General features: G+C 40.5%; 1 protein-coding gene across 8 annotated transcripts in view; it reads left to right on the top strand.

Annotated features, from left to right (window-relative positions):
- Positions 1-27134, top strand: part of LOC122549771 (histone deacetylase 9-like) — a 796606-nt gene that overhangs the window by 517208 nt on the left and 252264 nt on the right. For all 8 annotated transcript variants that reach the window (XM_087987095.1, XM_087987091.1, XM_043689766.2 and 5 more), the window contains 2 exons: positions 39-265; positions 7953-8219. In XM_087987095.1, coding sequence (XP_087843221.1) covers positions 39-265; positions 7953-8219 — 494 coding nt within the window. The remainder of the gene's footprint in view (positions 1-38; positions 266-7952; positions 8220-27134) is intronic.

The raw sequence follows: 27134 nt of genomic DNA, 5'->3' as shown, positions 1-27134 counted from the left end.
CCGGAAACTGTTAACAAAATCATTGTATTATATTTTAGGTGTGGCTCCTCTTCATGCTCATTCTCCACTGGCAATAGTGGGGGAGACGTTATCACCAACTCCCAGGGCGTCAAACAAGTTGCCACGCCACAGACCACTTAATCGGACACATTCTGCACCACTCCCACAAAACACACAGGCTCTGGCACAGTTGCTAGTTCAGCAGCAACACCAACAGTTCCTGGAAAAGCAGAAGCAATACCAGCAGCAGGTACAATTGACCAAGGTCAGTGCTTTTCTTTTATCAACAATGAGTAGGAATTGACATTTAAAAGATGCACAAATATGGAAAACCACTGAACATATCCTTCTTTACTCAAGCATTAAAAATGCTCAGCCAGTCTGTCAGCATTGAGAAGGAAAAACAGTTTACAAACTTCTAAAAGTTAATGGTTATAATTTAATGCCACATCTACAACGTGGGAGTCATTGGGAGGCAGAAGTTGGTCAAATAATGGAGTGGCACACATCACCTTCCCAATTGCTCCTATTTCAGTCCAACAATGGAGGATGGAGGTTCTTAAACTACCTCTTAATGCCTACTTAAGAGCCTCAACTCATTCTGAAGCAGAAGGGAGGGGAAGGTTTTGCTTGTGGTCTGGCTCAAGGTTCCTGTTGAATGGTTAAGATGAAAACATCGACTTTCTTGCTTCTCAGATGCTTCCTGACCTGCTGTGCTTTTTCCAATGCCACACTTTATTGACTGACTTCTCCAGCATCTGGAGTACTCACTAACTTAAAGTTAGGCCTGGCAGGGTGGTCTCTCTTGTTTGTTCACACTGTGACCAATGAAGAAACCCACCTGCAGCAAAGTCTACCCTTATGAAAAGACGATCACGAGGGCTAAAGATAAGGTGAATAAAAAGGATCTTCTCCCAAGGGTAGGTGAGTCCCAAACTAGGGGGCATGTTTTTAAGGTGAGAGGAAAAGGTTTTAAAAAGGACATGGGGGCAATGTTTTTTTACGCAGAGAAAAATGTGTGGATTGAACAGCCAGAAGAAGTGGTAGATGCAGGTACAGTTACAACCCCCAATTAAAAGATATTTGGAGAATTACATGAATAGGGAAGATTTGGAGGGATATGGGCCTAACACAGACAGGTGAGACTGGTTTAGTTTGGGAACATGGTCGACATGGACTAGTTGGATTAAAGGGTCTGTTTCCATGTTGTATGACTGGATGACTCAATGACAATTCCTCCACTTGTTGGAGACTGACTGAATCACCCTGGTGAGCACATACTATTTGTGATCTGAGGCTCCACCAATCTTTTCCTTCTGACCTACTGAAGTACTGACAGTTCCTGGATTACAGTGCAAGTCTCTGTAATCTTGACAACTATCAGCACCTTACCCACTTGGTCTTCAACAGCATTGGCGCTGCCAATGTTGGCTATGATGGGTTTCAACCTGCTCTCCAGTCAATGGATGGGCCCACCAACCATGACAATTAAATTTCAGCCAATGTTTTTTCAATGTCCTCTCATCAGAATTACATTTAATTTGTTGTAGACAATTTTGACTGCTGTGAATCTCCCTCAGTTGTTTATTATCGTATACAATGAGGTTTAGGGTGTATGGATAAGTGACAAACTCTTTCTCTAAAATGTCAATATTGGGTCAGGTCACAGCAACAAACATAATGGTATAGAAATAAGAACAGGAGTAGGCTGCTCAGCTCCTCAAGCCTGCCCTGCCACTGCAAAAGATCATACCTGATCTAGCCAAAGTCACAATTATACTTTCATGGCCACTCCTATTGCCCTCAACTGTTTGATTTTTCAAACATCTATCTCCCCTAAATATTTTCAGCAATCTAGCATGCACAACTCTTTTGGGTAGATAATTCCAGACATTCACTACCCTCCAAGAGAAGAAATTCCTTCACATCTCCATGGTAAATAAGTATCTCCTTATTCTGTAACCATGTCCCTAGTTGCATCTACTCTGTCAAGACCCCTCAGAATCCTGTATGTTTCAGCAAGACCATCCCTCATTATTCAGAATTCTCATGAATAAATAAATGTTTAACTATTCTTGATAAGTCAATAGCTTCATCCCAAGAGCCAACCTAGAGAGTCTCTTTTGAACTGCCTCCAATATACCTTCCTTCAATCCAGTTCCAAATCTGTACTCAGTACTCCAGTGTCATATCAGCAACATCCTGCACAGTTCTAACAAGATATCACTAATTAAACTTGATTTGACTTCTCAATTATATGCTAATTTTATGTTTTTTTCTACACAAGAACACCCAAACCCCTCTGTGCTGCACTGTTTTGGAGTCTCTCACCATTTAATAATAATGATCTGGAGATACCAGTGTTGGACTAGGGTGTACAAAGTTAAAAATCACACAACACCAGGTTATATTTGGAAGCACTAGCTTCTGAAGCACTGCTCCGTCATCAGGTTGCTGTGGTGTAGCACTCTGAAAGCTAGAGCTTTCAATTAAACCTGTTGGCCTATAACCTGGTGTTGTGTGATTTTTAACATTTAATAATAGTGTGCCTTTTGATTCTTCTTACCAAAGTCACTCATATTTTCTAATATTGCATTCCATCTGCCAAGCTTTTTTACCCACACATTCAACCTATCTGTATCCCATTGTGGATTCCTTCTGTCCTCATCTATTTTTGTATCATCAACAAACCTGGGTACGTTACAGCCTGGCCCCTCCTCCAACTCATTAATATAGATCGTAAATTTTTCAGGCCCTAGGACTAATCTTTTTGGCAAGTGTGCATTGCTGGAAAAGCACAGCAAGCCAGGCAGCATTCAAGGAGCAGGAGGATCGACGTTTTGGCAAGTGGGGCTGGAGGGAAGGTAGCTGAGAGTGTGAAAGGGGAATGGAGGTGGGGGTAATGGTGATAGGTCAGTAATGAGGCTTGTGAGCTGAGGGGGTAGAGAGATAAATAGGAGGGGATGGGGCTGGGGGCAAGGTAGCTGAGAGTGCTATAGGTAGATGGAGGTGGGGGTAAAGGCGTTAGGTCAGAGAGGAATGTGGAGAGGATAGGTGTGAAGAAAAATGGGCAGGTAGGACAGGTCATGAGGACAGTGCCGAGTTGGAAGGCTGGATCTAAGATAAGGTGAGGAGAGGGGAAATGAGGAAACTGGTGAAATCCACATTGATGCCCTGAGATTGGAGGGTCCCGAGGTGGAAGATGAGGCGTTCTTGCTCCAGGCGGCGGATGGTTAGGGTTTGGCAATTGTGGAGGCCCAAGACAGTGGCGTTGGTTGGTGCGGGTGTCCCGGATGTGTTCTGTGAAGCGTTCTGCAATTAGGCGTCCTGTTTCCCCAATGTAGAGGATACCGTATCGGGAGCAATGGATACAGGAAATGACATGTATGGAAGTACAGGTAAAACTCTGATGGATTGGAAGGCTCCTTTGGGGCTTAGGACAGAGGTGAGGGAGGAAGTGTAGGCACAGATTTTGCAATTCCTGTGGTAGCAGGTGAAGGTGCCGGGAGGGGAGGGTGGGATGATTTGGGTGGGAGGCGGTGTGTGCATGGACCTGACAAGAGAGTCATAGAGGGAATGGTCTTTATGGAAAGCAGATGGGGTGGGGAGAGAAATATATCTCTAGTGTGGGGTCCATTTGTAGGTGGCAGTAATGGTAGAGGATGATGTAATGTATACAGAGGTTGGTGGGGTGGAATGTGAGGACCAGGGGTATCTGTCCTAGTTATGGTTGGAGGGGTGGAGTGCAAAGACGGAGGTGTGGGAAGTGGATGAGATGCGCTAGAGGGCATCATTGACCATGTGGGAGGGGAAATCACGGTCTTTGAAGAAGGAGACCATCTGGTGTGTTCTGTGGTGGAACTGGTCCTCCTGGGAACAGATAAGGCGGAGGTAGAGGAATTGAGAATAAGGGATGGAATTTTTTCAGGAGGCAGGGTGGGAGGAGGTGTAGTCCATGTAGCTGTGGGAGTCGGTGGGTTTCTAGAAGATGTCTGTGTTGAGTCAGTCACTGTTGGTGGAGATGGAAAGTTCCAGAAAGGGGAGGGAGGTGTCCGAGATTATCCAGATGAACTTAAGGTCAGGATGGAATGTGTTGGTGAAGTTGATGAACTGTTCAACCTCCTTGTGCTCCCACAGACAACTTCTACAAACCCACGGACTCCCACAGCTACCTGGACTACACCTCCTCCCACCCTGCCTCCTGTAAAAACCCTATCCCTTATTCCCAATTCCTCTGCCTCCGTTATTCTGCTCCCAGGAGGACCAGTTCCACAACAGAACACACCAGATGGCTTATTCAAAGAAAGCGATTACTGCTCCCACGTGGGCAATGATGCCCTTCAGTGTATCTCATCCACTTCCCCCACCTCTGCCCTCGCACCCTACCCCTCCAAGAACAGAACGCCCCTGGTCCTCACCTTTATGTCATTTGCTGTATCCATTGCTCCCGATGCGGTCTCCTCTACAGTGGGGAGACAGGATGCCTAATTGCAGAATGCTTCAGAGAACATCTCCAGGACACCCCTGCACTAACCAACCCCACCGCCCCATGGCCGAACACTTCAACTCCCCCTCCCACTCCACTAAGGACATGCAGGTGCTGGGCCTCCTCCATTGCCAAACCCTAACCTCCCGATGCGTGGAGCAAGAATGCCTCATCTTCTGCCTTGGGACCCTCCAACCCCATGGCATCAATGTGGATTTCACCAGTTTCCTCATTTCTCCTCCCCCCCACCTTATCCCAGATCCAACCTCCCAACTTGGCACCACTCTCATGACCTGACCGACCTGTCCAACTTCCTTCCCATCTATCCGCTCCATCCTCCTCTCTGCCCTATCACCATTACCCCCACCTCCATTCACCTTTCACACTCTCAGCTACCTTCCCTCCAGCCCCACTCCTCTCCCATTTATCCCTTGGCTCCCAACCTCAGACCTGATGAAGGGCTCTTGCCTGAAACATCGATTCTTTTGCACCTCGGATGTTGCCTGACCTGCTGTGCTTTTCCAGCACCATTCTCTTGGCTCTGATCTCCAGCATCTGCAGTACTCACTTTTCCCTAATCTTTGTGGCATTCCATTAGTTGCATCTTTCCAATCTGAAATATCCATTCATCCAAATTCTCTGTCTACTGCATGTTAACCCTGCAAATGCATTATCCTCAGTACCATGAACTCCTGTCTTGGGCGATAACTTTTTATGTGACACCTTATTAAATGTCTTCTGGAAATCTACAGTTCCCCTTTAACAACTCTGCTTGTTATATTCTCAAAACGCTCTAGCAGATTTTTCAAATATTACTTCCTTTCCCTCAAAACCAACTTGACACTTCATTGTGTTAAGCTTTTCTAAATGTCCCACTAATACTTCCTTAGTAATGGACTCTAGTATTTTCCCAATCACAGATGTTAGACTAAATGGCCTGTAGATCCTTGCTTTCTGTCTCCCTCCCTTCTTGAACAAGGGTTTCACCTTAGTGGTTTTCCACTCTACTAGAACTCTACCACAGTGCAGTACGTCCTAGAATACATTGACCAATTACTCTACTGTAAACTCTTCGGATGTAACCAATTAAGTCCTGATGACTTGTCTGTCTTCAGTTCCATTCGTTTGTCAAGTAAAGAGCTATAATTATGTTGTTTGGAGCAAGAATGTAATACAAAACCTATATGGTGAAAACAGTGATTCTCTACCGTTAAACATTGAGAAGATGAAAGTCATTGTCAGTTTGCCACTCCCCCTACAACCTCTGCTCTCCTCTTTTACCTGTTAATAACTTCATCATACTCTCTGCTCACTTGCATAGACCAAATTACCCTGTTTGCAATCTCATAGAATTGTTTGATCTTGCACTGAACTTGTATCCCTATAACATCTCCATCACAAATCCCAGCAACTTCCAACTATAAAACATAATCCCTCTAGGCCTCTGCTCTTACCCCTTTGATGCTGAAATCATCATCCATGCCTTTGTCATTTCTTTTTTATTTCCAGACTTCACAGTTCAATTCTCTGCATCCAAATTCGCACAAAGTCCTGCCTTCAAGTTGGTTTTCCTTGTGCTTGCAGATCTGCATTAGACCTGAACTTACCAACATCCCAAACCTGACATTCTCATCCTTTTCTACAAATGCCTTCATAGTCTAAATCTTTCACATTTTCTGTATGCTCCTTCCAAGTGGTCCAAGATTTTAAACTCTAATTCTGGTTTGCTGTGTATCCCAATCTCCTTTCATCCTTATCATTTGAATCTTCAGGTCATTGGAACTTGAATCTTTGGAAACTTGATGCCTGTGTCTCCTTCTCAATATCCTCCTTCAAACCCTTCTTTTGACTAAAGCTTTAGTCACCCTTCATGATATGCCCTTCTTTAGTGTGGAACAGCATTTAACAGATTATGTGGATAATTATGGGATGTTTCCTGACTAAAATATATTTTAAAATGCAAATTATTGTTGCTGACTAGTCATTCATTACAGTCTGGCCGTTGACTAAGAGACCCACCTGTCCCTTATGGCTCAACTAATCACTGAATAAATTCAATGACTTCTGCAGGGCTTTAAATATTATTAATTATATTATTTGTTTCACTCACCCTTCCTTGTTCTTACTGATGGACGATAGATTTGCACACCACTCTTCTGAGTTGCTGCTTGTTTGCATTACAGTTTGATTTTTACAGGAGGGTTAGGATTTTAAAAGATGTGTTGAACTACTCATTGATACTGACATGAAAAAGTTACTCCCTCCATGACACTTTCACAAGCTCTGTGTTCTTGGGCCAGAGAGTAGGATATGTCTCCCACCTGCTGAGACAGGCAGGTATTACTTTCTTTGATGTGCTTTTGACTGAGACTATGCAGTCCTTCAGTGGCTCATTTAGTTACATTCCTTCACTCTCTCTCTGAAACTACTGTAGCTTAGAGAGCTCTGTAAATTATGTCCATTTTAATTTCCTGAGTTGAAACAGTTGTACATGAAAAATGGAAATTGTTGTGGGCTTATATAGTAAACCTCACTCTTTGTGTGTGAAACCAAAGGAGTTTTCTGGAAGTCTAATAACTTACATTTGATCAAATGGTATAAATAAAGTGACAGGGTCAAATTTCATATCTTCTTTACTGTGGAACTCATAAACATTTCAAACTCATTTTTAGAAATATGATTATTTGACAAAAAATGATGTTTATATGCTGTTCTAAGGTAAACAAATGTCTCTGGGCACTTCAGTGGAGTTTATAAAGTAACCTGTAATATGACTCACAAGCAGCAGACCTCCCGAAGCTTTGTCAAAAAGGTAGGTTTTAAGGAGCATCTCTTTTAAAAAAAGAGAGAGGATAAGGGTAACTATCTATGGAAGTAATTTGGAAATATCCAAAGTAACTCAGAATCAGAAACTTTTTTTTATGTAGTATCCCAGGAAGTGTGGAATTGACCTTTGGAAGACCTGACTCCCTGGCCAATTTCAGTCAGTTCATAATTCATTCATTCATTCATTCGGATGGTGGCAAAGACCTGCACCAGTGTCTTCCTGAGTACTTTTGTGTTTTGTTTTCGAATGCTCCTATAAAGTGCTTTGGAGTGCTTTATGTAACACTTTTGGCAAAATACATTACAATTGTTTTGTTGTTATAAAATCTCTACTACATACTATCCAATTTAAATTTAGGTATGGGGTGATCATTCTCTGGTTTTGTGTTCTTAATATGAATGGTCATAAAGTCTCACGGGCCCATTGATGTCCATAACCAAATGAATTCCCCCTGCTCGTGACTGATAGACATAGCATTGCTCTGGGATTCCAAATTCCTAAAATACATCATATAGCATTTTCACTTACCATCTATGGATGTTTAAAAAATATCAAAAAATCCTTTGCTTATGTTGCAATACAAATGAAATGTTGTTGATCAAATTACTTCTTTTTAAAAAACGGTTTGTTTTGTTACAGACACTTTGCAAACCACATGAGCAGCTTCAGCAGCCTGAAAGCCACCCTGAGGAGACAGAACAAGAACTCTGTGAGCAGCAGGCGGTACAGGAGGTTGAGGGGCCTCCCTGTGGTAGCTACAAGAGCAACAGCAATGGTACCTATGTAAGGTCAATAACAGAACAACAGCCAGACATTGTGCAGGTGAAACAGGAACCTCCAGACAGTGATGATGAAATCCAATTCAAACAGGTTGATCCTGAGAAAAAGACAGCTATTTTTCACCAGGTAAAAGAAATGTTACATAATCAACTAATCTTCAAAAAGAAACCAAAAAAAAGGCAACATGAGTGTTTTCACTCGTTGTAATATCTATAGTCATTAACAGGGAGACTTTCGTTTTACTGAATTATATGTTTATGTCTCCTTAGAGTTTATTTGTATGCTGTTTTACATTTTTTTATTCTCTCCTTTGGGGAATAGTTGGAAGGATTAGCAAGCTGATTATCAATTGTTGAACCATGTCATAAACACTCCTTCCACAGCCAACAAGTCTTTGAGTGGGACTTGAATTTTTAACTTGTGATTAAGTGGCAGTGACACTAGCTTACTGATGTACAAAGTCTGCTGGTTGTTAAAGTAACTCACCTCAAAACAGATTAAACCAAAATAACTCCCTGTAGGTGACATTTTACAAAGGGATATTGCTGCAGGTAAGGTCAATACTCAACCACATTTGTATTACCTTAGCCCTGAGGCTGGGAATTGTGTTGAACACATGAACTTCGAGGCCATGACATGAGAGGGTGATAGTGAATGGATATGGAAACAATTGTCAGTTTAGATCTATGGGTACATTTTGTTGATAAATAATGTGAAGTAGAAAATTCAAAGCAGTATATTCTTGTACTGGTATGATAAGTATATAAGGGTTATGATATATTGGTATTAGCATAAACAGTGGTTTAACATGATGCTGCTGGAAGTATTTTTCAATGTTGTTGTTTTCCCAAGCCCTGCTAGTTGAACTTGTTAAGTGATTCGGACATTCTTTTTCCAGCTGCCTAATGTTACTTACAGTTGTTCTTGTTCCTCATGTATCTCATTTCTTCTTGGTCTATAAAAGCCTCTTTTTGACTTCACGATACTTTTTTTCCTTTTATTCCATTGACATTTTATGACTACCATGAGACTCACAATAGGCCCATACCATGTATTAAGCCAGGGAAGACTTACAGGGACTGTTGGAAGTTAACGATAATGATTATAGATATATCCCAACATAAATTAGAGCAATTTCCCTATTCGTAGGCAATGATTAATACAATCAATTATACATTTTCTGAAATCGGATTCTACAACAGTTGCCAGTCTCTTTGCACATAATCCATGTAATCCTATTGGAAGAGATAGGAGAGGTCTTGAATGAGTACTTTTCTTCAGTATTTACGAATGAGAGGGACCGTATTGTTGAAGAGGAGAGTGTGAAACGGACTGGTAAGCTAGAGGAGATACTTGTTAGGAAGGAAGATGTGTTGGACATTTTGAACAACTTGAGGATAGACAAGTTCCCCGGGCCTGTTGGGATATATCCTAGGATTATGTGGGAAGCAAGAGAGGAAGTTGCAGTACTGTTGGCAATGATCTTTTCATCTTCACTGTCAACGGGGGTGGTACCAGGGGACTGGAGAGTGGCGAATGTTGTGCCCCTGTTCAAAAAAGGGAATAGGGATAACCCCGGGAATTACAGGCCAGTTAGTCTTACTTCAGTGGTAGGTAAAGTAATGGAAAGGGTACTGAGGGATAGGATTTATGAGTATCTGGAAAGGCACTGCTTGATTAGGGACAGCCAGCACGGATTTGTGAAGGGTAGGTCTTGCCTTACAAGTCTGATTGAATTCTTTGAGGAGGTGACCAAGCATGTGGATGAGGGTAGAGCAGTGGATGTAGTATACATGGATTTTAGTAAGGCATTTGATAAGGCTCCCCATGGTAGGCTTATGCGGAAAGTCAGGAGGCATGGGATAGAGGGAAATTTGGCCAATTGGATAGAAAACTGGCTAACCGGTCGAAGTCAGAGAGTGGTGGTAGATGGTAAATATTCAGCCTAGAGCCCAGTTACAAGTGGAGTCCCACAGGGATTAGTTCTGGGTCCTCTGCTGTTCGTAATTTTTATTAATGACTTGGATAAGGGAGTCGAAGGGTGGGTCAGTAAATTTGCAGATGATACGAAGATTGGTGGAGTTGTGGATAGCGAGGAGGGCTGTTGTCAGCTGCAAAGGGACTTAGATATGATGCAGAGCTGGGCTGAGGAGTGGCAGATGGAGTTCAACCCTGCCAAGTGTGAGGTTGTCCATTTTGGAAAGACAAATAAGAATGCGGAATACAGGGTTATCGGTAGGGTTCTTAGTGAGGTGGAGGAACAGAGGGATCTTTGGATCTATGTTTATAGATCTTTGAAAGTTGCCACTCTGGTGGATAGAGCTTGTAAGAAGGCCTATGGTGTATTAGCGTTCATTAGCAGAGGGATTGAATTCAAGAGTCGTGAGGTGATGTTGCAACTGTACAGGACTTTGGTTAGGCCACATTTGGAGTACTGTGTGCAGTTCTGGTCGCCTCACTTTAGGAAAGATGTGGAAGCTTTGGAGAGGGTGCAGAGAAGATTTACCAGGATGTTGCCTGGAATGGAGAATAGGTCGTACAAGGATAGGTTGAGAGTGCTAGGCCTTTTCTCGTTGGAACGGCGAAGGATGAGGGGTGACTTGATAGAGGTTTATAAGATGATCAGAGGAATAGATAGAGTAGACAGTCAGAAACTTTTTCCCTGGGTACAACAGAGTGTTACAAGGGGACATAAATTTAAGGTGAAGGATGGAAGGTATAGGGGAGATGTCAGGGGTGGGTTCTTTACCCAGAGAGTGGTGGGGGCATGGAATGCGCTGCCTGTGGGAGTGGAAGAGTCAGAATCTTTGGTGACCTTTTAAGCGGCAATTGGATAGGTACATGGATGGGTGCTTAAGCTAGAACAAATGTTCGGCACAACATCGTGGGCCGAAGGGCCTGTTCTGTGCTGTATTGTTCTATGTTCTATGTTCTATGTTCTATATGACTACTTTACATCTGTTCATGTTATAACTTGTTGTTTGATCATATGATATCTGTCCACAGTTTGCAAATATTTCTATTTTAATCTTGCAAAGATTGGGTTATGAGTTTTGTTTCTCATTTTTCCTCATCTTTTTCATTGTCTTGTGCAAGAGATTCTGTGAATGAGAAGGCCTAGTAGACTGAGTAAACTGCTCACTAGACTGTGCAGAAAGGTAAACCATAGGCAAGAAGCCCTGTTTTTCTCTTTGCGTTTTCGCAGCAGTGATGCAATGATTTACGACATTTTATATAAGGGTTATGATTCTTCAAGATTCTAGGACAAAAGAAATCAGCATGCATTATCCTTGGTTCAGATTAACATGATGTATGAAATTATTCCACGACAAAAGCAACATTTTGTTCTAGCATCCAGAGTAGCAGAAAGATCATTCTGGCTTAGCCTTTCCAATGGCAAGGTAGATGTTTCTGTATCATTGATGGGAAATATCTGACATAGCAAACTCAGAGGGAATTACCTGGGAAATTGGAGATTCTGCAGAGCACTGCCCCATTGAAAATCGCCAGAAGTAACCATTTAAATGTTAACTATGTATTGCATCATTATGCGTAGAAATAAGCTTGTATTATAACTTGTTAACAGCTCGAGGAAATTACACAGGTAAGGAAAGAACTTTTAAATTAGGGCAAGCATTTTAAATCCTAGATTATATCATAGTAATTCATCATCAGAGAGGAGTAAAACTTTGGTGAGCATCAGAGTTTGGGTAAGGAATTACCTTAGATGGCGCTCGGGGCTGGCTTAAAAAACATTGGAAATGAATGAGGGCTCAGTGAAACTGAAGAATTGATAAGGCTGGTGTTGCAGAAGTTAAAGTAGACAATTATAATGAATACAATATGCAGTCCATTTGAAATGAAGTTCAACTTGGACCCATGTACGGCATTAAAGCTGCACATCACTTGGTTACTTGAGGAAAGGTGTGGAATTTAAAGCTGGAAGGTAGAGTTTGGAAATGGGATGGTCTTGGTTCTGCTGATTTTAAGTTGAAGAACATTCTTCATTCATGACTTGATAATCCCTGGATGTAATAGGAGAGCTGTGTTTCATCTGTAGTAGTTGGGCCTATACCATGGGATGATTTTGCCAAGGCAGCGGATGTAGATGATGCAATGCAGGGGACAAAGGATGGAAGCAGATTCAATCATTCTCTTCCAAGTTTATATTTTGTTCAAAAGTCCAGTGAAGGTCAAGCCTAAGCGATAGTTAAAACAATTTAAGGTTTGATTCTTGGATCCAATTCACCAGTGGGGAACAGCACAGTCAGTGTGTAATGCAGGTAATTGTGTGCTTGCAACTAATGATTATCTGTCCTACAAAATGAATGAAAATGAATAGAGAGTGTGGGACTGATAACAATCCCAATTCATTAAACCTCTTTCAATCAAACAGAAAAAGGCAATGTCTTGGTGTGCCAAAAATGTGACAATGAAGATCAAGTGCATATGTATTGCCAATTAGTGTATCCCAGTATTTAAGAGTCAATCACAAATGCCGATAATCTTGTCAGACCTAAATGTAAAACTGAAACCAGAAACTTTTATATTTGGAAGCTTTGTATGATTACTGAAGCTCATCTTGAAAGCTCCAGATTAAAAACTCATTATCATGTCCACTTTTGTGCTATGCAGAGAAATCAAAATGGAAATAAACAGGTGTTAGTTTGGAATGCAAGAATTATATTAAAAACACCTTACACCTTTTTTTGTTGTTTTCTAATATATTTAACATTCAAGAATCATCAATACTTCAGTTTGGGTTTCACCACTGTTCACTTGTCATTATTGCTCATCAACTCATCAAGCCAATTCCACTATTGAAGATATGAAATATTTATGCTATTGATCATGTTGTGATAAGACCTGAGATCTTAAATTAATTTCTGTTGTTATGTTTGCCTTATAATTGAAGTATATTCTGGGTCCACATTAATGTATGTTTTGGGGCCTTTATTTTCAATATTTTCATGGATTCACCATCACAAGCATGTTTAGAAACCTTCAGTCCTTTCACAGTTGCAGCTTTTCCTGTCCAGTCTTTGGATAAACTATGTGGCCAGTCAGAAACGTTACTTTAAACTTGGGGAAGAACATTATATGGGCAAGATTTCTGGCAGAATTATGTAAGAAGTCCAATGAGGCCTATCTTGAAATCAGGAACAACTTGCTGCATCTTTTATGTATTCATTGGGCGGTGAGGAGAGTTTCTCACTGGGCCTCACGGTGATAAACCCTCCCAAAAACTTGATACAATTCGCACTTAGCCAAAAAACACATTAAGATTCGGCCCAAAGTGGTCGTAAGAAATCCTATGTCATAAAACTACAGAGCTGGCTGACAGTTTTCAGTCCTGGCAATCTGCTTAAACAAATTGGAACCTATGATGTTCAGAGAAAATGTCAGATCTTGAAGTTTTACAAAAGGGACATAGCTAACTGTTTCATCCAAACCTGTCAGAAACTGTGAGCATTCCAAAGCATATATTAATTCCTTAAACCATTCCTAGTTCTCCTTTCTTAAGTAGTCTTTTTTTTATTTTAATTTGTCACTTTTTGTCTTATTTTTGTGTGAAGAGTTGCTTATAAATAGTTATTTTTATAACTATAAAAGTATATTTTGTCAAGTATATTTTGCCAAAAAAATCTTTGCATGGCAAAGGTGCAAAGGTGAATATGATAAATGGCCCTCATGCTCTCCATAAATAATTTGCCATGATAAAGTGTCATTGTTACATACATGTGTACCATTTTATTCAAGATATTGAACAAAAATGTACATCTTTTGTCACAAAGCTATAAGTCTGTGATTGGAAGCTCCTATCCAAATGTGATTGCAAGAGCAAGTGCTTCAAGAAAGCTTGGGTAAAAGCAAATTACTGCGGATGCTGGAATCTAAAACCAAAAAAGAAAATGCTGGAAAATCTCAGCAGGTCTGGCAGCATCTGTAAGGAGAGAAAAGAGCTGACGTTTCGAGTCTAACTGACCCTTTCCTCCTTACAGATGCTGCCAGACCTGCTGAGATTTTCCTGCATTTTCTCTTTTGGCTTCGAGAAAGCTTCACTCTTTGCTCACTCTCTATTGCAGTTTTTTGGATTTGGTGAATTATTCAAAATGAGTTCCCACATCAACATTTTCTTTCTTCCAATGCCAGGTTATTGCATTCTTAACCAATTTGAATTAATACTTTTTTCTGTTAGAGCACAGATGCTAAAAGTGCTTTAAATATGTCTGACCTGAAATTGGATGGGGTTATTTCTTCCTGGCAGCATCTAAAACAGGGACTAGATCCTTTACAATTATATAAAAAAAAATTCATGTCTGTTTTAACTCCCTTATAGAAACTGATTTATGATCAATGAGCTAGAATTCTTTTCGCTAAAGTGAAGTTGTGAACCTCTGGCCCTGTGCTAAATTATCTTTCTACTGCTTTCATTCCCATCTTCGACCAGGGCTGGTAAATGATAATTACCAACATATAAAATAAGAGCAGAACATGGTTATTTGGCCCTTCAAGCCTGCTCTACCTTTCAATAAGTTCATGGTTGATCTGTTTGTATTTTGAATTGTATATTAAGGCAGATTGAGGGTCCATGCCCTCAGGCAATCAAAGTCAATGTGATCCTCAATGACAATGGCTCTCGAAAACTCTTGATGTGGAAAAGAATATTGTTTATCTAGTTCTAATCCCAGTAGAGTTTAGTGAGGTGCCACAAAAGTGCATATGTTTAAATAAACCCAGATTTCACATCTGGATTTATACTCATCCTAGAGCTTTTGAAATATCATTAAAGTTTTTTTAAAAAGAACAGCCCTATGCTTCCACCAGAGGAATGTCTTTTCAGCGTTGATGAAGGAATTATAGCAGTGAACTCAGTAAGGATTATGCGAGGCACGTCAGAAAGATGAAAGGTTAGTGGAGGTACTGATATTTAATTCAGTGAATTTGTCAAAGTGAAACCAATAGTGTCTTTGCAGTTTCTTGTTTCTTTATATTATGCAGTCAGTTCTGAAAGGCAAAATTATAAACCAAAAATGTGTGCTATGTTATTATTACTCAAACCACAGACAACTATACACTGAGATATTTGCGTGCAATAAATATTTCAAATTCTGGACCAGCCTTTCTGTTTTTCAAATCTGAAAATATGCAAGCTTCAGCAAAGCAGCACTGAACTATTGTGAAAGCATATTTAAGTGGAAAATTATTTCTCAGAAAACCAAACCATTTTCCAAGGAAGTTCATTTGCTGTTCATCGTTTCTGCCCTTTAATTAATATTCAATAGATCTTATTCATTGTGACTTTCAAAAGGTAAAATACAAGCAAATTCTTCCTTTTTCAAATTAATAATACTCATACAGTATTTAATAAAATAATTTCATTTAAAATATCAAATTTAGCTTATGAAAATCTTGCCATCTTAATATTTCAGCAATGGAGGAAGTATTTAATACAAACCCAAACACTTGAGCAAGGTAAGAGCACAGCAGCACAAATGAACTTTTCTTATGTATCTTCCCCCACCATCTTTTGTCTTCTGAAAGAGTTGATTCATAATGGGATACAGTACCATAGATGCCAGTCATTTTCTGGTATATATGAGTTGTCCCTGTTCATATTCAACTCAGATAGTGAGATACAACAGGTTGTTTGATAAGCATTTCAGTTAATCCAAACCATGTCTTCATTTGATAAATCAAGAAGTACTTTCATTTGTGCACTAACCTTCATGACCTTAGGCTGTTTCAAATACACATTTAATTGTTAAGTAAACACTTTATAATACAGTTACTGTTGTTAAAAAAGAAATAAATTCAATGATTCTAATGACTACATTTATCGGGTAATAATCAAAAACTCAACAGATTCTTCCTCCTGTCTGACAAAATGAATTCCCCTAAACCAATCAAACGGAGATAAATTGCTTCAGCATCATCAAGGATTGAACCTGCAATATTCCTAATCTGTTTTGATGGTCTTACTTCACCACTTCCATAAAACTGGCTTGCATAGCTGAGATATGTTTAGGATGACCAAGAATGGCATCTGCAGACCTCACTTTCTCCTTGACCAAAAATGATCAAATTTCCATGAGTTTAGCAAAAACCATGCCTTTGGTTTCAATCAAATGTTCTTTCTTACACGTCCATCTCCATCCTTCTTCCTGGTTATTGCTTAAGCTCAATGTTCCAGTGTATGATCTGAGCTTCATTCACCATTCCAGTTACCATGTGGAAGACTTATTTCCAACTCTCCAACATTGCCAGCCTCTATCCAACCTACCCCTCTCGTCTTCAAAATCTCTATCCATGATACTCGGTCGTCCATTATTGATTGCCCTTTACCAATTGTGTTCATCTATAGATGTCTCATTACCTTTTAGATTTGAAACATTCTTCACCAGTCCTGATCTGTTCCAATTCTGGCAGTCTTTTAACTCCTCTCCTTTAGTTCTACCTTCAGCCATTCCGCTTTCAATCATTTCAGTCCCATAATCTGAAATTTCTCCCAACTCGGCTTTAAAAACCACCTCAAAATCAATCTGAAATCTTTTTCCTCCACTACTTTCACAATTGTGAGCATATTTTTATCTTGCTAAGTAAAATAAAAATGCAACTTATAGGCATTCAGTCCTCTGTTGGTCAAGCTATTTTCAAGCTAAACTCTTGTAGAAAGTGCATTAAACTGTGAGGAAAAAATATCAACATTCATAGAACTTTCATTGTCCAGAAGACAAATGTTTAGAGGAAATTGCAGGGTGAACAGTTGGTGATTTGGTGCCTTTTTACTGTCAATTAGATATGAAAAATTGTGCAACTGAAATGGAGAGTTGTTAAAGTGAAACTTGACCAAGTTCCTAATCCTGTGCTTTAGCAATGGGATTATTTCACACAGCTAAGCAGGAAATACCTTGGAGAAACAGGAAGTAAAAATGATTCATGCATTGGTGAATGAAAGAAATCCAAGACATGGAGGACTGGAGGGCAGGGAATAATGCTTTACTGAGAGTTGTACAGAGCAATGGCAGAAATGTATTTCTTTGAAAACGGTTTAGTCAGGAAACTGTTTTGAAGCTTAGCAAATAAGGCATGGATTTATGATTTGATGTTTGCATTGTGCCAAAATACATTTAAAAGTAATAAGGTTTGCTGTTTTAGTTTTATTCTAAGTGAACAAAGGTGTGTACTTTTGCCACTCTAAATGTGCAGATATCCAAGAGAAATATGCTTTGAGTATTTTAGGTTTGCATTTATCTTGTGCTCTATTATAAGGTTTGGTTGAATTTAAAATCAAAGATATAGCAAACACTATTTTTCCAAAGGGAGCTTTCTCTATTTTCACATGATTTTGAGGCTTATTCTGGAGGATTATATGGTATGGCCTGTTAATATTCCAGATATTTTGCCCATATATGCAGAGCGGGCTGTTTCATTTTGCTCCCCTAATGTCCAGATTTTCAATGCTGCCTGATATAATCTAGGAAAAGATGGCAAAATCACACTGCAATAAATGCCTTGCATGCACATCATCTAATTATAAAACTGTGATGCATTGTATGGTTGAACTCTTGGACCTGGATTTTCATGTATACTGAAATTTCATATTCCAGCAAAATCAACAGCGGAGATATCAATGCTCCTCACCTTTTTTTAGAATGAAGGAAATGGGTACAGGTTCTAATTTCCATATAGTGATTCACTGGGGCAACTGGACATGTTAAAGTACAGCTGGCTTAGTCAGATCTGACTTTCACAAACGGAATATACAAAGAATAACTTGTACACTGTAAAACTGGTTAAAGAAGGTCCAAAGCTAGGGGAGGTCTTGGGAGAGGTCTGGAGACTTTTTGTATATGATCTTGGGATATCTTTTCCAGAGGTCAGGCGCCTTTTGGGATTGTTAGAAGTGGACATGATTGTGTGTAAAAATTGCATAACCCCACTGGAACTGCCAAGAGAGATAGCAAAAGAACTGTCAAATATTTAAATCACTGTGCTTAAAATATTTGAAAGGCCTGTCCAAGCTTTTCTTTTAAAAAAAACTTAATGTTTCACTTTTCTTGACATAAACTGAGAATTATCATGACAGAATTAATGCTGCAATAATCATAAGCTTTCATTATCACAGTATCAGTTCAAAGTTTGGTTGACAGTTCAAAGTGATTATAAACTCATTCAAATATGAGTATGAATACAGATGCTTTTTTTTTAGGGTGTAAAGGATGTTAAATGTAGCAAATAGGTTTTTAACAATATGGATTTTTGAACTGAGGTCTGCTTACTTTGAATACTCGATCAGTTGACATGTTAGGTGTAATGGCAAATTTTTTCTCTTTTCATTTTTCTCTTTTCATGGGGTTGGTAGCTAGACCATGTTTGTTGCTCATCTCTAGTTGCCCTTGAGAAGGTGGTGTTGAGCTGCATGTTGACCCACAATGCCCTGAGGGAGGGAATTTCAGGATTTTGACCCAGTGACAGTGAAGGACGAGCAATCCATTTTCAAGACAGGATGTGATTGGCTTGGAGGGGAACTTGCAGATAGTGGTGTTCCCATATATCTGTTACTCTTGGCTTCCTAGATGGAGGCGGTTGTGAGTTTGGGAGGTGCTGTCTAAGGATCGTTGGTGAATTTCTGCGATACAACTTGAAGATAATATACACTGCTGCTAGTGAGCATCAGTGGTGGAGTGAGTGGATGCTTGTGGATGTGGTGCCAATCAAGTGGGCTGCTTTGTCCTGGATGGTGTCAAGACTCTTGAGTGTCATTGGAGCTGCACCTATCCAGGCAAATGGGGTGTATTCTACCACACTCCTGACTTCTGCCTTGTAGCTGGTGGACAGGCTTTGCTGAGTCAAGGGCAGAGTTACTTGCTGCAGTGTTCCGAGCCTCTGACCTATTCATAGAGTCATAGACTTATACAGCATGGAAACAGACTCTTCAGTACAACTCATCCGCGCTGACCAGACTTCCTAAACTGATCTAGTTTCACTTGATAGCATTTGGCCCATATCTCTCTAAATTTTCCTATTCATGTACCCAGCCAGATGCCTTTTCAATGTTGTCAGCCAACTCCACCACTTCCACTAGCAGCTCATTCCATACATGCACCACCCTCTGCCAGAGAAAAGATTGCACCTCAGATCCCTTTTAAATCTTTCCTCTTTCACTTTAAACCTATACCCTAGGTTTAGGGGTTGGAGGGTTTGAGCTATAGGGAGAGGCTGAATAGGCTGGGGATATTTTCCCTGGGGTATCAGAGTCTGAGGGGTGACATCGTAGAGGTTTATAAAACCATGAGGAGCATGGATAGGCTGAATAGCCAAGATAATGTTCCCCAGGGTGGGGGGGTCCAAACCATCTAGAACACAGGTTTAGGGTGAGAAGGAAAAGATTTAATAGGGATCTAAGGGACAACTTTTTCACACAGAGGGTGGTGCGCATATGGAATGAGCTGCCAGAGGAAGTGGTGAAGACTGGTACAATTCCAACATTTAAAAGACATCTGGGTGGGTGCAAGAATAAGAATGGTTTAGAGGGATTTGATCCAAGTGCTGGAAAATGGGGCTAGATTAATTAAGGATATTTGTTTGGCATGGACAAGTTGGACTAACTGATCTGTTTCTGTGCTGTGCGTCTCCATGACTGTATGTATAAATCTTGTCCTCAGTGTAGGGAATGGAAGCAAAATGAGCAACAGAAACATTTGCTGTTGTGTCGATTCCTGTTGAGATTGGAGGTTTACATTCTTTGGACAGTAACTGGTCCAGGAATTTGGTTGTGCTTTTTATTTTTGCTTGCTTTATTTATGAATCCATAACCCTTGATTTTCTCACAAATGAAAAACTTGTCTAACTTAGCCTCCAATATATCCAATGACTCAACCCATCGCAGTCAGGGAGGTGAATTCTAATAACTAATAACGAAAACAAAATCCACATCTCCATCTTAAGTGGATGGCCCATAATTTTGAAGCTGCATACCCATTTGTAGAAATTGCACAGTTACTTAAAGAGTTGTCTATTACAGCTTCGATATTGAGAAAACAATGGCTGTGATTTTTATCCCTGGGTTAGGAGCACAGAGATTTGACCTTTCACAATTTGACCATCTTCTTGGGAAAAGTTTTTTCAAGACATCACCTGGTAAAATGGGATGGAAATCAGAAGTAATGTGTACCATAGGGCAGGGTCATCCATTTAATGAGGTAAGATATAGTGAGAAAACTTGTTTGGTTTCGCAAGGAGATTCTCTCAGAAAAACCCAGCTAAAACTCAGCCACAAAAGATGTAGGATTCAGAACAGAATTCTGGTAGATATAGTTTGCAATGTGTATTGCAGATACAAGCCTGTTGAGAAATACACTCTTATTCATAAAAACACATTTACTACATTTGCATTTCTAACCTCAATAAAACCTTGTCAAAACAAACATATCATTCTAGTGGAAGAAACCCATTCCCACATTAAAGAATCAAAAACCATTTGTAGCTGTCAATTAAACTGAGATGGAAAGCATCCCATGGCCATGATGAATCTTTATGAAATCGGGCATGCAAACCTTCTCCAGTAACAGAAATCCTATTGCTTATAATAAATACCTTGACAGTTTGACAGTTCTTTGACAGTTTGGCAGGCATTTGACAGTTTGTTGATGTTTAACCAGTCTTTGACAGTTTCACTGTTCCATTGGTTATAGGTACTTTCGAGGACATTATTTTTCTTTGAATAATCTCATGGTACGCCTGACCACACATTGCAAGGACAAATGTCGTCTCCCAAAGGATACCTGACAGCCCTTGCCAAGGAGTTGTGGGACTTTATACACAGGGATAGTTCAACTCTCTAAAGGACTATGTGAAATAAATTCACTGAATGGATATGCTCTGACCTGCTCTGCTGTGTGTGCCCTGGGACCTAAAACTGTGACAGCAAAGTGGGATTTTAATGGAGACAACTGTTCATATAATTGGGCAGGTGGAAGTGGGTACTGCAGATGATGGAGATTAGAGTCAATATTAGAGTTGTGCTGGAAAAGCACAGCAGGTCAGGCAACATCCAAGGAGCAGGAAAATCAATGTTTTGGGCAAAAGCCCTTCATCAGTAATGAACCTCATTCCTGATGAAGGGCTTTTGTCCGAAACGTCGATTTTTCTTCTCCTCGGATGCTGCCTGACCTGCATGAATCCTGGGCTGTCCTAAAATGACGCTTTCTTCTTGTAAACATTCCCGGGTGTTAATTAATAGAAGGCAAATGAAAAAAAAAGGCCCAGAAGTTGCTAGATTCTGGATTCACACAACATGCACTTACAGTTGGATTTTTGCCATCATTCCTCAGCTGCAATGGTTCTATGCTGCTGGAAGTGTGAATTCAGAACACTCAAACATAGGATATTGGAGGTGAATGACCATTCAGCCTATCAAAACTACACTACCATTAAAACTGATCATAGATGATCATCTACTCCCACATCAACAACCTCCCATATCCTTTGATGTATTCTGAAATCTATCAGTTAGTGTCTTGAATATTCTCATTGATTGGCATTCCTTTCTCTCGAGTCATAGAGTCATAGACAGCACGGAAACAGGCCTTTCAGTCCAACCCATCCATACTGACCAGATATGCTAACCAAATCTAGTCCCATTTGCCAGCAGTTGGCCCATATCCCTCCAAACCCTTCCTATTCATATACCCATCCAGATGCCTTTTAAATACTGCAATTGTACCAGCCTCCACCACTTCCTCTGGCAGCTCATTCCATAGATACATCACCCTTTGTGTGAAAAGGTTACCCCTTATTTCCCTTTTATACCTTTCCCTCTCACCCTAAACCTATACCCTCTTGTTCTGGACTCCCCCACCCCAGGGAAAAGACTGTCTATTTATCCTATCTATGCCCCTCATGATTTCATAAACCTCTATAAAGTCACCCCTCATCCTCCAACGCTCCAGGGAAAACAGCCCTAGCCTATTCAAACTCTCCCTATAGTTCAAATCCTCCAACCCTGGCAACATCCTTGTAAATCTTTTCTGAACCCTTCCAAGTTTCACAACATCTTTCCGATAGGAAGGGGACCAGAATTGCATGCAGTATTCCAAAAGTGGCCTGACTAATGTTCTGTATAGCTGCAACATGACCTACCAACTCCTGTACTCAATACTCTGACCAATAAAGGAAAGCATACCAAACATCTTCTTCACTACCTGCGACTCTACTTTCAAGGAACTATGAACCTGCACTCCAAGGTCTCTTTATTCAGCAACTTTCCCTAGGACCTTACCATTAAGTGCATAAGTCCTGCTATGATTTTCTTTTCCAAAGTGCAGCACCTCACATTTATCTAAATTAAACTCCACCTGCCAATCCTCAGCCAGTGGCCCATCTGATCATGATCCTGTTGCACTCTGAGGTAACCCTCTTCGCTGTCCACTACACCTCCAATTTTGGTGTCATCTGCAAACCTACTAACTATACCTCCTATGTTCACATCCAAATCATTTATATAATTGATGAAAAGTAGTGGACCCAGAACCGATCCTTGTGGCACTGCACTGGTCACAGGCCTCCAGTCTGAAAAGCAACCCTCCACCACAATCCTCTGTCTTCTACCTTCGAGCCAGTTCTGTATCCAAATGGCTATTTCTAAAAGGCTGCAGAGGTTCAATAATTCATCCGCCCCTTTTTGTCTTAATCTTAAATTGTTCTGAAACTGTGTCCCAGCTTCTACGCATGCCAGTCAGAAGACAGATCTTATTTATATCCATGGTGCCATATCCTTCGCAATTTTGTAGTGAGGTCAATTCTCATTCCTCAAAACTCTAAAATTTATGGTTCTGGACTTTTCAGTCTCTCCTCATAAAATAATCTTGCCATCCCAAAAATTAATCTGATGGAACATTCATGCTCCTTCTCCGTAACTCTTGATTCCCCTACTGGTCAAGAATCTATCTGTTCACACCTTAAATATGCACAAGGTCTCTGCTCCACAGCTCTTTGTGGCAAGGAGTTTGAAATACAAGCAACCTTCTGAATGAAGAGATTTATCCTCATCTTAGTCTTAAATTGGCACCACTTCATTCCAAAACAATACAGTCTGGTCGTAGACTGTACCATGAAAACGCCTCTAAACCCTGTTAAGCCCCTTAGGAATCCTGAAAATTTAATGAGATAATCTCCCATTCTTCTCAGCGCCAGTCAGTGGAATCCCAATCTGTTTAGCCCTTGCTCAGAGCACAATCCCTCCATGCCGGGTTTCATCCTTGTGAGCCTTCTCTGAACTGCCTCCAATGATATGATATCTTGACTTAAATCAGGGGATCAAAACTTTCCCCAGTTTCCCCAGTGATAGGATTTCACCTTGTAAAGTTGCAGTAAGACTTCCCAGCCTTCTTGAATTAACAAAGGGAAGTCGCAAGAGTTGGCTAAATTCCTGGCTGTAGAGGTGATTCTCATTGGGTGAGACTGAAGCTGGCTGCAGTGGGTCAACCAACCCCAGAAAGTTTGGACATAACTAAAGGGATTGTCGGTGCTGAGGCAATCTGCTGAAGAAGCACTTGGTGCTGTGGGTCTATATGCCAGTTACAGTTAAAACGATGAGGCACTTTAGCCCTCATCCATCATAACCACACACTACCAGACACTCACTATGTTCCACACCCATTATGCTCTTCTGCACAGCACCCTTGTCCTGTCCTACCCTCGATCCCAAAGGTAGCACTTCCACTCCTCTTTACCTTGTATAAATAACCATTGCAATTTATTCATCAGAGTAAGAGTTGTTAATTAAGCAAAGTTAAAAATCACATAACACCAGGTTATAATCCAGCAGACTCATTTGGAAGGAGCACTGCTCCTTCATCATGTGGTTGTGGAGTATAAGATCATAAGACACATAATTTAGATTAGATTCCCTACAGTGTGGAAACAGGCCCTTCAGCCCAACAAGTCAACACTGACCCATTTCCCTCTGACTAATGCACCTAGCACTATTGGCAATTTAACATGGCCAATTCATCTGACCTGCACATCCTTGGATTGTGGGAGGAACCAGAGCATCTAGAAGAAACCCACGCAGACACAGGGAGAATGTGCAAACTCCACACAGTCACCCAAGGCTGGAATCAAACCTGCGACCCTGGTGCTGTGAGACAGCAGTGCCAACCACTGAGCCACCATGCCGCGATAGCAAAGGTTTACAATGTGATGTATGAAAGCTAATGCTTCCAAATAAGCCTGTTGGACTCTAACCTGGTGTTGTGTGATTTTTAACTTGGTACACCCCAGTCCAACACCAGCATCTCCAAATCTTAATTAAGCAACACTTTCTCTGGGCTTGGCTGTTTCAACAGTCTAATAAATATCTGAGCTCTCACCCAACAATGTGTAATGTTGCTAATTTATTGAGAAATTCATTGCTGAAACCCAATTGCATTCACAATCTGTTAATAAGCATGAGCTATCTTGTTACTTCGGTGTTGTAAAACAATATATTAAACAGAAACAACAGTAATTATAACATTGTTTGGAGGCTATGCTTCAACAATTTGAAAAATAGAATCCCAAGGAGAATACTGTCCACTGTTCTCCAATCCTGAATAGATAAACACCCTCAGTTACTTTTGGAATATTATCTATCACCAGATGTAAGTGGTTCAATAATTTAGTGAACTACATGAGCAATCTGCTTAAAGTTCAGAAGGTTACCTGGCATCAAACAGTTTCTGAAACAATAAACAGCTCCAGTTTAAAAGACTGTTTAATTAAACAAAATATGTTAGAACTTGAGAAATTAAGAAGCTGTGAGCAATTGGGTAAAAAGGGCTTATTATATGTTACTTCTTAAATTTGAAATGTATGAGCTTTCAATAGAGTTTGCATGTGGACAGAAGCAATTAATGGCAACTGCACACTTTTGCAGAATGAGGCTTACTTAAATTCCTGAAGAAAACTACAACATTCCAGACCACTGGACCACTGTGAGATGTTTTAAATTACAAAATTGAATATCACCCGGGGAGCAGTTCCTGCAAATCGAAATTGATTTATCAGACATCCACCAATATATTATTCCATATAACACTTAACCCACTAAATAAACAGGAATTACATACAGCTGACACAACAATGCTGTGACAAGTATTTTGTGTGGTTATTACAGAAGGATTGTGGTCCAAAGTCCTATTCACAAGTATCAGAAGGTTATGGGAGCATGTCTGTGCTTCATTTGAATTTGTGTACTGGTGAAGAAATATTCCACAATCCCTGACTTCTTCATTTTAGATCTTAGCTGGGACAAAGAGGCTAGTTATCAAACTTGCCTGTTTCAATGATTTCAAGAAATGTTTATTTTCACCAATTCAAATATTTTTGCATTGCGTGAAATATGTTAATTTAAGAAAATTAGATCAGAAATCTAATTTCTGATCGCGTGATAGCAAGGCAAGGAATAGGGAGCGATATCAGCTGAACATGTGGCTGCAAGGATGGTGCAGAAGGGAGGGTTTCAGATACTTGGATAATTGGGGCTCATTCTGGGGAAGGTGGAACCTCTACAAACAGGATGGTCTTCACTTGAATCGGGGGGGGGGGGGGGTACTAATATCCTGGGTGGGAAATTTGCTGGTGCTATTTGGTTAGGTTTAAATTAGCTCAGCAGGGGAATGGGAACCTGAGGTGCAGTCCAGTGCACAGGGATTTCATGGTCACAGGAATGTGCTGGCAGATGGCAAGCTGGTTTGAAGTGTGTCTACTTCAATGCCAGAAGTATCAGAAATAAGGTAGGTGAGCTTGCAGCATGGATAGGTACCTGGGGACTTCGATGTTGTGGCCATTTCGGAGACATGAATAGAGCAGGGTGATGAATGGATGTTGCAGGTTCCAGGGTTTAGATCTTTCATTAAGAGCAGGCAAGGTGGTAAAAGAGGGGGAGGTGTGGCCTTGTTAGTCAAGGATATTATAACGGTGACTGAAAGAACTTTTGACGAGGACTGAGATAGTATGGCATGAGGTTAGAATCAGGAGAGGAGAGGTCACATTGCTGAGAGTTTTTTTTATAGGCCTATTTTTATAGTTTTTTCATAGAGTTCCAGGAGTGTGGAGGAGAGGATCAGCAAAACGATTCTGGGTAGAAGTGAAAGGAGCAGGGTGGTCATTATGGGGTCTTTAGCTCCTTCAATATTGACTGTAAATGCTATAACTCTAGTACGTCCGATGGATCAATTTTTGTCCAATGTGTACAGGAGGGTTTCCTAGCACAGTATGTTGAAGGGCCGACAAGAGGGGAAGCCACAATGAACCAGGCCAGATGTTTGATTTAGTCATAGATGAGCACTTTGGAGAGAGTGACCTTAATTCAGTTACATTTAGTTTAGCAATGGAAAGGGATAGGTACATGCCACAGGGCAAGAGTTATCGCTGGGGCAAGGAGAATTATAATGCGATTAGGCAAGACTTAGGATGCATAGAATGGGGTAGCAAAATGCAGGGGATGGGAACAATCAAAATGTGGAGCTGGTTTAAGAAACAGATATTGCATGTCCCAGATAGGTATGTCTCTGTCAGGCAGAGAGGAAGTGATAAGGTAAGGGAACCAGGGTTTACTACAGAAATTGCATCTCTTGTTAAGCGGAAGAAGGTGGCTTATGTGATGATGAGACACGATGGAGAGATACGGATTAGTGAGGAGGGATTTAAAGAGAGAGTTAAGAAGAGCAAAGAGAGCACATGAGCAGTCTTTAGCAGGCAGAATAAAGGAGAACCCTAAAGCTTTCTATAGATATGTGAGGAATAAAAGGATGATTAGGGTAGGAATAGGGCCAGTCAAAGACAGAAGTGGGAAGTTGTGTGTGGGCCCTGTGGAGATCAGAGAGGTGCTAAATGAATATTTCTCATTGGTTTTCAGTCAGGAAAAACAGAATATTGTAGAAGAGAATAATGAGATACAAGATATTAGACTAGAAAGGATTGAGGTTAGTAAGGAAGAGGTGATGTCAATTCTAGAAGGCGTGAAAGTAGACAAGTCCACTGGGACGGATGGGA

The sequence above is a fragment of the Chiloscyllium plagiosum genome, unplaced genomic scaffold (genome assembly GCF_037043375.1).
Source record: "Chiloscyllium plagiosum isolate Xiang-an unplaced genomic scaffold, Cpla_swu_hap1 HiC_scaffold_5, whole genome shotgun sequence".
Lineage (NCBI taxonomy): Eukaryota > Metazoa > Chordata > Chondrichthyes > Orectolobiformes > Hemiscylliidae > Chiloscyllium > Chiloscyllium plagiosum.
The sequence above is the reverse complement of the archived record's forward strand: the minus strand, read 5'-3'. Positions and strand labels throughout refer to the sequence as shown.